The 14,422-nt window shown below is 42.4% G+C and overlaps 1 protein-coding gene across 1 annotated transcript; it reads left to right on the forward strand.

Moving 5' to 3' along the window:
• The first annotated feature begins 7,789 nt into the window (after window positions 1–7,789).
• rhcg (Rhesus blood group, C glycoprotein) lies at window positions 7,790–14,037 on the forward strand. The gene is given in 11 exon segments (NM_001124523.1): window positions 7,790–8,050; window positions 8,808–9,000; window positions 10,118–10,268; window positions 10,461–10,608; window positions 10,795–10,961; window positions 11,242–11,379; window positions 11,630–11,766; window positions 12,084–12,208; window positions 12,327–12,400; window positions 12,651–12,736; window positions 12,965–14,037. Coding segments are annotated over 11 exon segments (1,485 nt in total). The 5' UTR covers window positions 7,790–7,824; the 3' UTR covers window positions 13,005–14,037.
• The last annotated feature ends 385 nt before the right edge of the window (window positions 14,038–14,422 follow it).

The following is a 14,422-nucleotide window of genomic DNA, read 5'->3' on the forward strand; positions in this document are numbered from 1 at the left end:
TTATCCCGTAGTTGAAGCCTCAATGCCAGTTGAGTTACACTATCACTTATTATCATGCCAATGTCATGGTTGGCTTGACAATGACAGCAATTAAGGGGCGGCAGGTAGCCTAGTGGTTAGAGCGTTGGGTAGGTAATTCAAAGGTTGCTGGATCGAATCCCTGAGCTGATAAGGGAAAAATCTGTCCCTGAACAAGGCAGTTAACTCACTGTTCTCTGGTAGGCTATCATTGTAAATAATAATTTGTCCTTAACTGACTTGCCTAGTTAAGTATAGGTTACATTTATTTGTTGGCAAGAGCACGAACAGAGATGGAACCAGGCTACCATAGTTGAACACTGGAGATGACATTGTAAAGAGACACCTCAAACCTAATCTAAAATGCAAAATAGCTATTAGAGCACAATTGACAATCATTACAGCATTATTATCATTGTATTTCATGTTGATTACATACAGTACAACATCAATTTAGGTTTTACCTAACCGTTTTTTATGCTCATGTCACTAAGATCTTGTACAGTACCAATACCACGAGTTTGTCCATAAATTCCCTCTGATTATCAACTCTCAAAAACTACAGTAGATGTTAGAATAGCAAAATAAACGCTCCAGGGCCTTGATCATAGTTAAGATAAGAGTCGTCAGCAAGACACCAACTAAGACAGCAACCGACATCATGCTGTGTTTGCGTCTGTCACGTGTGTTCTTATCAGGCCCCATGTGCACGTGTCGCCTTCATACCTAGAAAACACATGCATTTAGGAGAATGTTCTCTTCTAGTACAGGTGCTCAGGCCCTTATTGATACAGCATACTGAGTTCACTAAGGGTTGTTTCAGAAGAGGAATATTCAATAATACTGTATTTCATCATATATATAGTAGTTGGCCTATGTGGTTAGCAACCGGTACCTTTAGAAGATGTTGAAATTCATTTTGTATGTCTTTTCAATGACTGATCAATGAAAGTAGAGTTTGGTAGGGGCTCAGTCAAGGCAAATTATAACTCAAAATCACAGCTAAAGTTGGGGCTCTACTGAAAACCACAACAGGGAGTCTCCAAGGTAAACAAATCAACATTGATCCATATCAAGGTCCAGGTGAGAGTCATTTTCTTTACTGAACATTTGTTTCAGGATTAGATTACTTGAATTTCTAATTCTCACACTCCTCTATTCTCTCCCTACCCTGAACAAAACGTTAAGATTACAGATTCCATTTAATTGAAAAGCCATTTCATTCAATATGCTTTGTTCAGAATACATATTTAGTAGTAAGGTTATGTTATCCCACATTATACTTCCAGTTACCTCTTAGTGCTCTGGCTATGCACATATAACCCAGTCTGATACAGGACTGCTGTTCAGTGAAGGGAGCGTGGCACATGGAGTTACCGGATGCCCTTATAGCCTCAGATACACCTCATTACCACTTTGGGCAGATGACTGGACAGATATTGCTCTATGTGTGTCTATTTAAATTGATATAGACATAAACAAAACATTTGGTATGTTATCCTGCAGGCCTGTGTTGTCTGCCAGAAATCCCCCTGTTGCCTGCAGTGTTAATTTAAGATCAATCCACACATCAGCATCAACAGAAGTCAGGGCACCAAGTAGTACACTATCAACTCAAACTTATTTATATTTTTACTTTGCACATTCTTCCACTGCAAATCTACCATTCCAGTATTTTACTTGCTATATTGTATTTACTTTGCCACCATGGCCTTTTTTTGCCTTTACCTCCCTTATTTCACCTCATTTGCTCACATCGTATATAGACTTGTTTATACTGTATTATTGACTGTATGTTTGTTTTACTCCATGTGTAACTCTGTGTCGTTGTATGTGTCGAACTGCTTTGCTTTATCTTGGCCAGGTCGCAATTGTAAATGAGAACTTGTTCTCAACTTGCCTACCTGGTTAAATAGGTGAAATTAAATAAATAAATAAAAAACATCACCATCAACAGAAGTCAGGGCACCAAGTAGTACACTATCAACTCAAACATCACCATCAACAGAAGTCAGGGCACCAAGTAGTACACTATCAACTCAAACATCAGCATCAACAGAAGTCAGGGCACCAAGTAGTACACTATCAACTCAAACATCAGCATCAACAGAAGTCAGGGCACCAAGTAGTACACTATCAACTCAAACATCAGCATCAACAGAAGTCAGGGCACCAAGTAGTACACTATCAACTCAAACATCACCATCAACAGAAGTCAGGGCACCAAGTAGTACACTATCAACTCAAACATCAGCATCAACAGAAGTCAGGGCACCAAGTAGTACCCTATCAACCCAAACATCACCATCAACAGAAGTCAGGGCACCAAGTAGTACACTATCAACTCAAACATCACCATCAACAGAAGTCAGGGCACCAAGTAGTACACTATCAACTCAAACATCAGCATCAACAGAAGTCAGGGCACCAAGTAGTACACTATCAACTCAAACATCAGCATCAACAGAAGTCAGGGCACCAAGTAGTACACTATCAACTCAAACATCACCATCAACAGAAATCAGGGCACCAAGTAGTACACTATCAACCCAAACATCACCATCAACAGAAGTCAGGGCACCAAGTAGTACACTATCAACCCAAACATCACCATCAACAGAAGTCAGGGCACCAAGTAGTACCCTATCAACCCAAACATCACCATCAACAGAAGTCAGGGCACCAAGTAGTACACTATCAACCCAAACATCACCATCAACAGGACAACCAAGCCGCTATGGAGGCTGTAAATTAGTATATTTTATATTGCACTGACCTTAAATTATACCAATAATGCACCAACTAAACAGCAAGCTATGCGTAGAAGATGTGGTACTATAATTTGCATGGCCTCGGTACTCATCTCAATATTATTAGGCTACATTAATTATGTCTGCTCAAATGGATTAAGGAAGACAGACATTGTCAAATAGGTCCTCACATGTTAAACAAAAATGATAATTTGTTTGTCCAAACATAAATATTTAAATACATGTTAATTCATTCATAACAGACAGCGGATAGGGCAATATCACCCCAAGATGCAAATACAGTTCATGTTAACTCAAAGCAGCCAAGCACTCCGTTCAGCCACCCCTGGTCTCTTAGCCCACCACTAAGGGAGGGCAGCTCCCGCACAGCCTAGTCAAAGCTCTTCTCTGTCCTGGCACCCCAATGGTGGAACAAGCTTCCCCCTACAGTCAGGACAGGGTTCCTTGCCCCTATTCCAAAAACCTCTGAAACCCTACCTCTTTGAAGAATATCTTAAATGACTCTCACGTACCATCTAAACTGCTGTAAAGTCTATTTTTCATAAACAACAATATTGTGGTTTCAACAGGCTTTTCCGTTGCGATGTCACTGAAGACCCATCTGCTAGCCAATTATTTCACTGTAGCCCCTAGTACAGTTCAACGTGCCTTAAATAGCTCTTTTGTCACACACCCCACACATGGGGAGACCTCACCTGGCTTAGCTGGTGTCTCCAGAGATGCAAGCCCTCTCATCGTCACCCAATGCCTAGGTTTCCCCCACTGTACTCACATCCTACCATACCCTTGTCTGTACATTAAGCCCTGAATCTATTCTACCACGCCCAGAAATCTGCCCCTTTCATTCTCTGTTCCCAACACACTAGACGGCCAGTTCTTATAGCCTTTAGCAGTACCCTTACCCTACTCCTCCTCTGATCCTCTGGTGATGTAGAGGTTAACCCAAGTCCTGTGGCCCCCAGCATCACACCTATTCCCCAGGCTTAGATTTAGTTGACTTTTGTAACAGTAAAAGCCTTGGTTTCATGCATGTTAACATCAGAAGCCTCCTCCCTAAGTTTGTTTTATTCACTGCTTTAGTACACTCCGCCAACCCTGATGTCCTAGCCGTGTCTGAATCCTGGCTTAGGAAGGCCACCAAAAATTCTGAAATTTCCTTCCCCAACTACAACGTTTTCCATCAAGCTAGAACCGCCAAAGGAGGCGGAGTTGCAATCTACTGCAGAGATAGCCTGCAGAGTTCTGTCATACTATCCAGGTCTGGGCCCAAACAGTTCGAGCTTCTACTTTTAAAAATCCACCTTTCCAGAAATAAGTCTCTCACTGTTGCCGTTTGTTATTGACCCCGGACACTATATGTGAATTGATTGCCCCCCATCTATCTTCAGAGTTCGTACTGTTACGTGACCTAAACTGGGATATGTTTAGCACCCCGGCCATCCTACAATCTAAGCTAGATGCCCTCAATCTCACACAAATTATCAAGGAACATACCAGGTACAACCCTAAATCCGTGAACATGTGGACCCTCATAGATATCATCCTGACCAACCTGCCCTCTAAATACACCTCTGCTGTCTTCAACCAGGATCTCAGCGATCACTGCCTCATTGCTTGTGTCTGTAATGGGCCCGCGGTCAAACGACCACCCCTCATCACTGTCAAATGTTCCCTAAAACACTTCAACGAACAGGACTTTCTAACCGACCTGTCCCGGGTATCCTGGAAGGATATTGACCTCATCCCGTCAGTCGAGGATGCCTGGTTGTTCTTTAAAAGTGCTTTCCTCAAGCATGCCCCATTCAAAAATGTAAAACTAAGAACAGATATAACCCTTGGTTCACTCCAGACTTGACTGCCCTTGACCAACACAAAAACATCTTGTGGCGTACTGCATTAGCATTGAATAGCCCCTGCGATATGCAACTTTTCAGGGAAGTCAGGAACCAATATACACAGTCAGTTAGGAAAGCTAAAGCTAGCTTTTTCAAACAGAAATCTGCATCCTGTGGCACTAATTCCAAAAAGTTTTGGGACAGCAGGTATATTTCACTGGTCATCCCCAAAGCCAACACCCCCTTTGGCCGCCTTTCCTTCCAGTTCTCTGCTGCCAATGACTGGAACGAAGCTGGAGACATGTCTCCCTCACTAACTTTAAGCATCAGCAGTCAGAGCAGCTTACCGATCACCGTACCTGTACACAGCCCACCCAACTACCTCATCCCCATATTGTTTTAGTTTTTTTTGCTCTTTTGCACCCCATTATGTCTACTTGCACATCATCATCTGCACATCTGTCACTCCAGTGTTAATGCTAAATTGTCATTATTTTTGCCACTATGGCCAATTTATTGCCTTACCTCCCTAACCTTACTACATTTGCACAAACTGTACATAGATTCTTCTATTGTGTTTTTGACTGTACGTTTGTTTATTCCATGTGTAACTATGTGTTGATGTTTTTGTCGCACTGCTTTGCTTTATCTTGGCCAGGTCGCAGTTCTAAATGAGAACTTGTTCTCAACTGGCCTACCTAGTTAATAAAGGTGAAATAAAAATGATAGGAAGTACTGTACTAGTCAAACGTTTTGCACACATCTACTCATTTCAGGGGTTTTCTTTAGTTTGACTATTTTCTACATTGTAGAATAATAGTGAAGACATCAAAACGATGGAATTGCACATATGGAACCATGTAGTAACAACAAAGTGTTAAACAAATCAAAATATATTTTATATTTGAGATTCTTCAAAGTATCCACCCATTGCCTTGATGACAGCTTTGCACACTCTTGGCATTCTCTCAATCAGCTTCACTTGGATTTTTTATCTTCACTTGGATTTTCCCAACAGTCTTGAAGGAGTTCCCACATGTGCTGAAGACTTGTTGGCTGCTTTTCCTTCACTCTGCAGTCCAACTCATCCCAAACCATCTCAATTGGGTTGAGGTTGGGTGATTGTGGAGGCTAGGTGATCTGATGCAGCACTCCATCACTCTCTTTCTTGGTCAAATAACCCTTGCACAGCCTGGAGGTGTCATTGTCCTGTTGAAAAACAAATGATAGTTCCACTAAGCGCAGGGCAGATGGGATGGCGTATCGCTGTAGAATGCTGTGGTAGCCATGCTGGTTGTGTGCCTTGAATTCTAAATAAATCATTGACAGTGTCACCATCAAAGCACCTCCACACCATTTCACATCCCCCTCCATGCTTAACGGTGGGAACCACACTTCCGAAGATCATTTGTTCACCTACTCTGCGTCTCACAAAGACATGGCATTTGGAACCAACAAATTTGGAATCAGACCAATGGACAGATTTCCACCGGTTGAATGTCATTTGCTCGTATTTCTTGGCCCAAGCAAGTCTCTTCTTCTTATTGATGTCCTTTAGTAGTGGTTTCTATGCAGCAATTCAACCGTGAAGGCCTGATTCACACAGTCTCCTCTGAACAGTTGTGTCTGTTACTTGAACTCTGTGAAGCATTTATTTGGGCTGCAATTTCTGAGGCTGGTAACTCTAATGAACTTATCCTCTGCAGCAGAGATAACTCTGGGTCTTCCTTTCCTGTGGCGGTCCTCATGAGAGACAGTTTCATCATAGCTCTTGATGGTTTTTGCAACTGCACAATTTTCATAGTTATAGTTATTGAAATTTTCCGGATTGACTGACCTTCATGTCTTAAAGTAATGAAGGACTGCCGTTTCTCTTTGCCTATTTGAGCTGTTCTTGCTATTGATGGGTTCGGATTTCTAAACTTAAATATTGTTAATAATCACTTACACTAGAGACATGAGGAGTGCCTTAGTCTTGTTTATACACCAGAAGTTAATGGGTATCTGTTGGAGGAATGTATATGGTTGGGTCAGGAGGAGCTAGGGGGCTTTGGGAGGTGCTGAGTAGAGGAGAGGCAATCACATAATTGCGGTCACTGATAATGGAGAGCCGTGGATTTGTGAGGAATGGGGTTGAGGTCAGGTCACATTAAGGGAGAAGGAAGAGTTTATTGCCCACATCACTTAATGTCCTGAATAGTAATAAAGGTGTAATATTTAAAGGGAAGGAGGAGACTCCTCCCAAATTGGGGTATATATACTACCACTGGTGGACATATGTTTTTGTTTTATGCAGCTGTATGACCCAATGTGTGAATAAACTTGGTTTAAGCTTTACTAGTCGTCCGTGTGTTTTACTCGGTTCTTTGAGAACCTAACACCAAAATATAGACTTGGTCTTCTACCACCCCTACCTTGTCACAACACAACTGATTTGTTCAAAAACGAAAAAACTCCACAAATGACATTTTAACAAAGCACACCTGTTAATTGAAATGCATTCCAGTTGAGTATGCAAGCTGTCATCAAGGCAAATGGTGGCTACTTTGAAGAATCTCAAATATAAAATATATTTGGATTTGTTTAACACTTTTTTGGTTACTAGACCATATGTGTTATTTCATAGTTTTGATGTCTTCACTATTGTTCTACAATGCAGAAAATAGTAAAAATAAAGAAAAACCCTGGAATGAGTAGGTGTGTCCAAACTTTTGACTGGTACTGTGTACAATCATGTGTCTTACCCGGTTGTACAGTACAATAGCATACAAATTGGATGACTTAACTTATCATACATCTTGGAGGATGTATAGTATTATACTTCTTTCTCTGAGACCAGGTTGCTTGTTGCCCAGTAACAACAAAGGAGATCTCCTCTAACAACAAAAAATGGCAACCAAATTAATTTTTTTCAGGTTTTCCTCTAACCCTTCTTATGCAACATGTTGTTTGGGACAAACAATCAAATGCACGGGACTCTCTGCCGCCTCGTGCCAGATGTCATCTATCAAGGTGCCAGAGGGCAGGAAGGGGGAGGGAGGGTTTGGCGCTGGGTAGGGAAACAGCTGGCTCACACTGAGGACACACCTCTCTTTGGTCCATATATACCTGTGCTGATACAGCCTGTAGTTTCAGGGTCACAGCCACACCCAGGGCAGGTCAAAGAGCATCACTGTCTCAGTACTTACTCAGCCTCCACCATGGGGAATTTCATCCAGGGATGCAAAGACTACTTCTCTCAGCAAAAGAACACCAACATCCGTCTTACACTGCCGGTAGTCTGCTTCGTCTGGCAGATTGCCATGATCATCCTCTTCGGAGTCTTCATCCGCTACGACGAGGAGTCGGACACACACTGGGTAGAGACCAAGGCCCATGACAACATCACCAGCGACATAGAGAATGACTTCTACTTCAGATACCCCAGTAAGTACATTCATAATCACTGGACTGCCTGGTGCATCGTTTAGGTTGACAATATACAGTAAATGTATCATTCATGGTTTCATCTTCATTGAAATGATAAAGAATCAGGTTATTAATAAGAAGCATGCTTGCTGTTTGATCAGATGACAACCTTTGATCTCTAGGATGTTTGATTTCCCCTGTGAAATCCCCTGGACAACGATCTCAGTCTGAGTTATTTTGAAAGCATCTATTCATTAGTGGACAAATGCAGTGGCAGTCCAAATTTGCCTCTCTAACGTGGGTTAAAACTACCTACCCTCTTTACCAAATGTAGGTCAGTGGTTATTTCCAATTTGTCTGATTCAAGCTTGGTTTATGCCAGCTTCGGATGGTGCATCTTTGCTGATAGCCAGGCTGAATGAGTGGCAAGTTAAGTTTACTTGTGATGTTATGTGGTATCTGTTTCCTCTTGTAATATGATGTGTTTTGATTTGTCAGGGATTATATCCTACCTGTAGCTCTGGCGTGTAAACTGATAGGGTGTGTATCATAAACGTGCTAATCTGATGATGACATATCCAGTTGAACATGTCGAGTTAACAGCTATAAAACTTTGACCAAATGGTACATCAGGACTGATTTTTTATAAAAAACTATGCAACTACTGAGAGCCCCTTGCATTGGATGCAATAACATGTTGCATTACCTATTAGGATTTATTTCACACTTTGAATAATTCTCTCTCTCATTCTCCTTCTAACCCTCCTCTTTCCAGGCTTCCAGGATGTCCATGTGATGATCTTTGTGGGTTTCGGGTTCCTCATGACTTTCTTGAAGAGGTACAGCTTCGGCGCAGTCGGCTTCAACTTCCTCATTGCTTCCTTCGGCCTGCAGTGGGCTCTGCTCATGCAAGGCTGGTTCCACTCTCTCGATCCCCAGACAGGAAAGATCTTCATCGGTGTTGAAAGGTATGCACTGATGAGGTGTGCACACACATAGGAGAGGGGAGGCTTAATCAGTGACTTGCTACTCATACTGAAACAATGGCAGAATGGTTATTTTTTATTTTATCTTTATTTAACTAGGCAAGTCAGTTAAGAACAAATTAGTATTTTTAATGATGGTCTAGGAACAGTGGGTTAACGGCCTTGTTCAGGAGCAGAATGACAGATTTGTACCTTGTCAGCTCGGGGATTTGATCTTGCAACGTTTCGGTTACTAGTCCAACGCTCTAACCACTAGGCTACCCTGCCTCCCCTACCCTGCCCCTATTGGAGCAATAGACTGTACCATAGACTCTCTTAGGGTTAAGCAAGCTGTCACCATGGGTTAAGTGGTGATGGGTTAAAACAGGTACTGGAAACTGGCGGTCCGCGGGCATCATATTATTATTATTATTTAAACTGGGGGGGACTCGGGGTCTCAACTTACTATTGAGAGTTAGAATAATAGAATAAACTAAGTGCAATTTCAAAATGTGGTTGTGCATCAGAAGTCACTCAATTAGCCCATGTCAGCTACATTTGTTATTAGATTGGCGTGTTAGTCTAGTGGCCAGCTATCTAAGCATGATCGTATTATCGACCAGTGTGGGGCCCATTGATGCAAATATTTGCCTCCACCCCATGGCAAATTGTGTAGAATTGCAGCAAACTTGCTTTAGAACAGCAACATTTTCTTTATGTCCCATGCCAAAATGTGCTGTATTGCAGGAAATGAACTTTGAAATGTAAATGTCTTCTCTTCACTGTCACGAGGGGGGTCACCCCCATCAAAGTTGCCCATCCCTGGGTTCAACTGATGGATGGGTTCTTGTTCTGAGAATCTCAATAACAAGAGGCGGGAGGTTGTAACCATTTAGGTTGACTTCATCACAAATATCATTATCCTTGAGACTTCTCTCCCGTGGTATTCATCTTGAAGGGCATAGCTGAGAGAAAGACCTGAAGGACCTGAAGATTACATGAAGGAGGATTACTTACTGATCTAGTCATTCAGGTTTTACAACTGTATACATGACTGACTCTCTCACATGACTCTCCAGTAATAATCTCCACCCCACCCACCTGTGTCTTCTATCTGCAGTCTGATCAATGCTGACTTCTGTGTGGCGGGCTGTCTCATAGCCTACGGGGCAGTGCTGGGCAAAGTCAGCCCGGTCCAGCTGTTGGTTATGACCCTGTTTGGTGTCACTCTGTTCGCTGTGGAAGAGTACATCATTCTGAACTTACTTCATGTGAGTCCCATCAAGCACTCTCTGGGCGTACAACTATTAAATTAAACACAGTGTATTAGCCATGGTTGGATTCATTTAATTCACCCTATAACCCTGATATAGTAACTTATTTATCTAACCTCAATGGCCTGCAGCCACGTAATCACATGGTTTGGTACACCTGGTAACAAATGACTGTTTCTGTCCCCACAGGCTAGGGATGCCGGTGGCTCCATGGTTATTCACACCTTTGGAGGTTATTATGGTCTGACCATCTCCTGGGTCCTTTACCGACCTAATTTACACCAGAGCAAGCGTATGCAGGGCTCTGTGTACCACTCCGATATCTTCGCCATGATCGGTGAGTTAGTTGTCCATTGCATAAACATATGAATGGTTCTGATTTGCTCTGTGTGGGTTTCACTCCCTCTGGTGATGGTGACCTATCTTTAGTTTATAGAAGTTTTCTGCCATGGCACTGTACCTGTTCTGAAGTGTGTGTGATGATCGGTGTGTTTCAACTGTGTTGTCCCTTCTCTCTCCTCAGGCACACTGTTCCTGTGGATGTTCTGGCCCAGTTTCAACTCGGCCATTACTGACCATGGAGACGGTCAGCACAGGGCAGTCATCAACACCTACCTGTGCCTGGCCTCCACTGTCCTCACCACAGTGGCCATCTCCAGCTTCTCCCAGAAGACTGGCAAGCTCGACATGGCAAGGAACCGTATGTGTGTGTGTGTGCCTGTGCGCGTGTGTGTGTGTGTGTGTGTATGTGTGCGTGTGTGTGTGTGTGTGTGTGTGTGTGTGTGTGTGTGTGTGTGTGTGTGCGTGCGTGCGTGCGTGTGTGTGTGTGCGTTTGGACGTACATTCTCTGTAACTGTGTATTTGTGACACTAACTGACAACCTCTCAGTCTGCACAATCTTCTTCTGCGCTCATCTTGTTGACTGACAAGTTTTCGAGTGTCATGACTGGTGCTCTCTCTTGCTTATCAGGTGCATATCCAGAATTCCACCCTGGCGGGGGGTGTTGCCTTGGGGACAGCGGCTGAATTTATGATCTCTCCCTACGGCGCACTGATCGTGGGCTTCTTATGCGGCATCATCTCTACCATGGGCTACATCTTCATTTCTGTGAGTCTCACCCCTGGTCTCTCACAGCTTGTTTTGTAGGCTTAGTAGGTTCTGTCCAAAGAAAGTCATGACAACTCTTACAACTCTTATTTTCTTCTTATGAATGATGTTGAGCCACACACAAAAAAAAGGTATAGCACTCTAAATGGCTGCCTAATCTTTATTGGGCAGATTCCTTTGCCATAAACGGTAATACACTATTTGGGTGTGTTGCGGGTATGTTGTTAAACCTTTGCCCGTCTCCTCCCAGCCCTTCTTGGAGAAGACACTGAAGATTCAGGACACGTGTGGAATACACAACCTGCACGCCATGCCTGGGGTGATTGGCGGGATAGTTGGAGCCATCACTGCTGCAGCTGCCAGCGAGTCAGTCTACGGAAAGCAGGGGTGAGTCAGGAGACCCGAGGGCCTAAGGCTACACAGCCAAACCACATGAACCTGAACATGCATCCTTGTTACCAGACAATCAGAACACATATTCCCCCACAACCTCTCATCAACCAATCATATCACACAGTTACTGTATGTCACAGGTCATATCTTAAACGATTAATGTCATTTTACACCAACCAAATTATGTCACAGTCACAGTTTAGCCTGTAATCTGACAGTTAGTTGGAAATATACAGAGTCATTAGAAGACTCAACATAAAGCCTAAATATGGGACACAATCTGATTCTGTACATTGTTATTTTCCGTCCAGGTTGATCAACACGTTTGACTTCACTGGAGACTTTAAGGACAGAACCGTGTTAACTCAGGGTGGATACCAGGCCGCTGGAATGTGTGTGTCCATCGTCTTTGGTGTTGCAGGCGGAGCTATAGTCGGTGAGTTTGGCCGGCCATGGGCATTTTATAGGGTGACCTAGAGGTGACGTGGGTCGTATAGGGGGTGACGTGCCTGAAGGAGAGTGACTGAAGTTGACACTATCTCCTCTGGTCACAGGTTCCATCCTGAAGTTACCCATCTGGGGAGATCCTGCTGATGAGAACTGTTTTGATGATGAGGTGTACTGGGAGGTAAGGGAACAAGCCACTCATCACCTGCTGTTCACAATACAACCACTGGGTGGTGCCATTGTCTTTGATTTAGTCTCACGTGATGAACTACAGACCACCTTTGAGATCTACATCTGAATTTTTATGACTAAATGGAGAAAAAGAAGAAGAACTATAGTAGTCAATAAAACTATTGCATGACATTGTCCACACTGAAGACATTTCACACAAGTATGAAAAAAAACTTAAATCACCTATGATTTCTTCACAGCTCCCTGATGAAGAGGAGGAGCATCAGGAGAGCATCCCTCCCATTCTGGAGTACAACAACCACATGATCCACAAGCAGCAAGACCTGTAAGTCCATTCAGCATGCTCTGTTTGACCATATCACAAAACTAGTTTGTGATTTGTTGAAGTTATAATCAAGGATTAGTTTTGAATACAGTACTTGTTTATAGATAATCCAATCTTTTTTCAAACCATTATGTTCTCTGTTGATTGTAATGACTAATCATTCCACAGGATAGAACAGTGTAGGAAAAAATGTGTGTTTCACTTTCTGTCATGGTTTGCTCCTAACAGATCTGAGTCCAACTTCTCTGTGGAACACTGTGAAAGCTAAATACAGAGGTGTGAGGACACCACCACCCAAACATGTCCTGCTGGACCATGGAATTACCACGGAAATCCAACAGACAACCGCACTCCCCCTAAATGAAGGCACCTATACAAGGCACATTAAAACATGCTTTCTTGCATCTTATGTTAAGGTCATTACCTAAATCTGAAGCCATTAGATACTGTACGTGCCTTCACCCCTCCCCCCACCAGCCACCACCCACTCCATTAGATCACATACACTTCCTATATGGATATCCACTGGCACGGAACACTGTGTCCTGAATTCTGGTAGAATGCTGATCTATTGCAAGGACCTCTAAGATCTGCACTTAATCCACATGATGTGTGTCTAACTATAACCTACCACACAAAATGGCCAATAGAGCTTTTCCTGAGCATTGGTATACTGTGTAATATATATATATATATATATAAAACAATCACACACTGTGAAATCTTTGATCAAAACCACTGAATTGAATGAGGATGAGGAAAGGATTTTTCAGGAAATTACTTTGACCAATCCTCATTCTGTGGCCTTGTGTGTTGTACATTTTCTTCCCATTTTCTTTTCAGAGAAAATTGTATTTTAATATAGCTGGTGCATATGTAAAGAGGACAGTAGTTTACTTTTAGTTCAAAGTGAATATTTTGTCTCTAGTGCTCTGGGGGAAAAAATGGTTTTGCTCTATTTTCACAATGCAGGAGTACCCTTTGAGTCCCCAATATGATCATTTTCTTTGTTTGGGATAAAGATTGAAAGTATTTAACCAAAGAGTTAGTGTTGAGGTGTAGAAGTACATTTAAACTTTACTTGAACGTTTTTGGTGACATGATGTCTTTAAACAGCTTTTAAAGCTATGTACATGCCAACACATTTTCATCGCTATCGCTAATGATTCAATGTATCCCCTGCCTTCTGAGATGCCCTCTATGTCTTCCACCTCTTAATTACGTTTTTACTGTACTGTTAAAATCATGTTTATTTAAATGTTGCTACTCATATAACTTAATAAATAAAATGTGAGGTTAGATATACTGTTTGCCTCTTCTCCTTGATAGTTCCACAGTCATGCAAAATGAATGTCAGTATGTGTATATCTGATGTCATGCTCAGTGTGAATGAGAAGATACTGTACACAAGATGTACATACAGACCAGCATGATCAACATGTACTGTAACAGGTGGGGCCTTTTGAATGTCCACCACTATGGTGAGGTAATGAAGGGCTAAAATCAATGACCTGCTATCCTTTTAAAAGGCAACTGCAGTCAGCAATTTCGGAGAGGGGAACCGCTTTTCACTGCACGCAAAATTACTTTTTTGCAGCAGATTAGGAAAATGAACGTAGCACGTTAGGAGACTGAGGTTAAGGTTGAGAAAAAAGATTTGGGTCAGAGCTAGCAAAAACTAACCTG

This window comes from Oncorhynchus mykiss, chromosome 6 (assembly GCF_057628025.1).
Source record: "Oncorhynchus mykiss isolate SJ-2025 chromosome 6, ASM5762802v1, whole genome shotgun sequence".
In the NCBI taxonomy this organism is placed as follows: domain Eukaryota; kingdom Metazoa; phylum Chordata; class Actinopteri; order Salmoniformes; family Salmonidae; genus Oncorhynchus; species Oncorhynchus mykiss.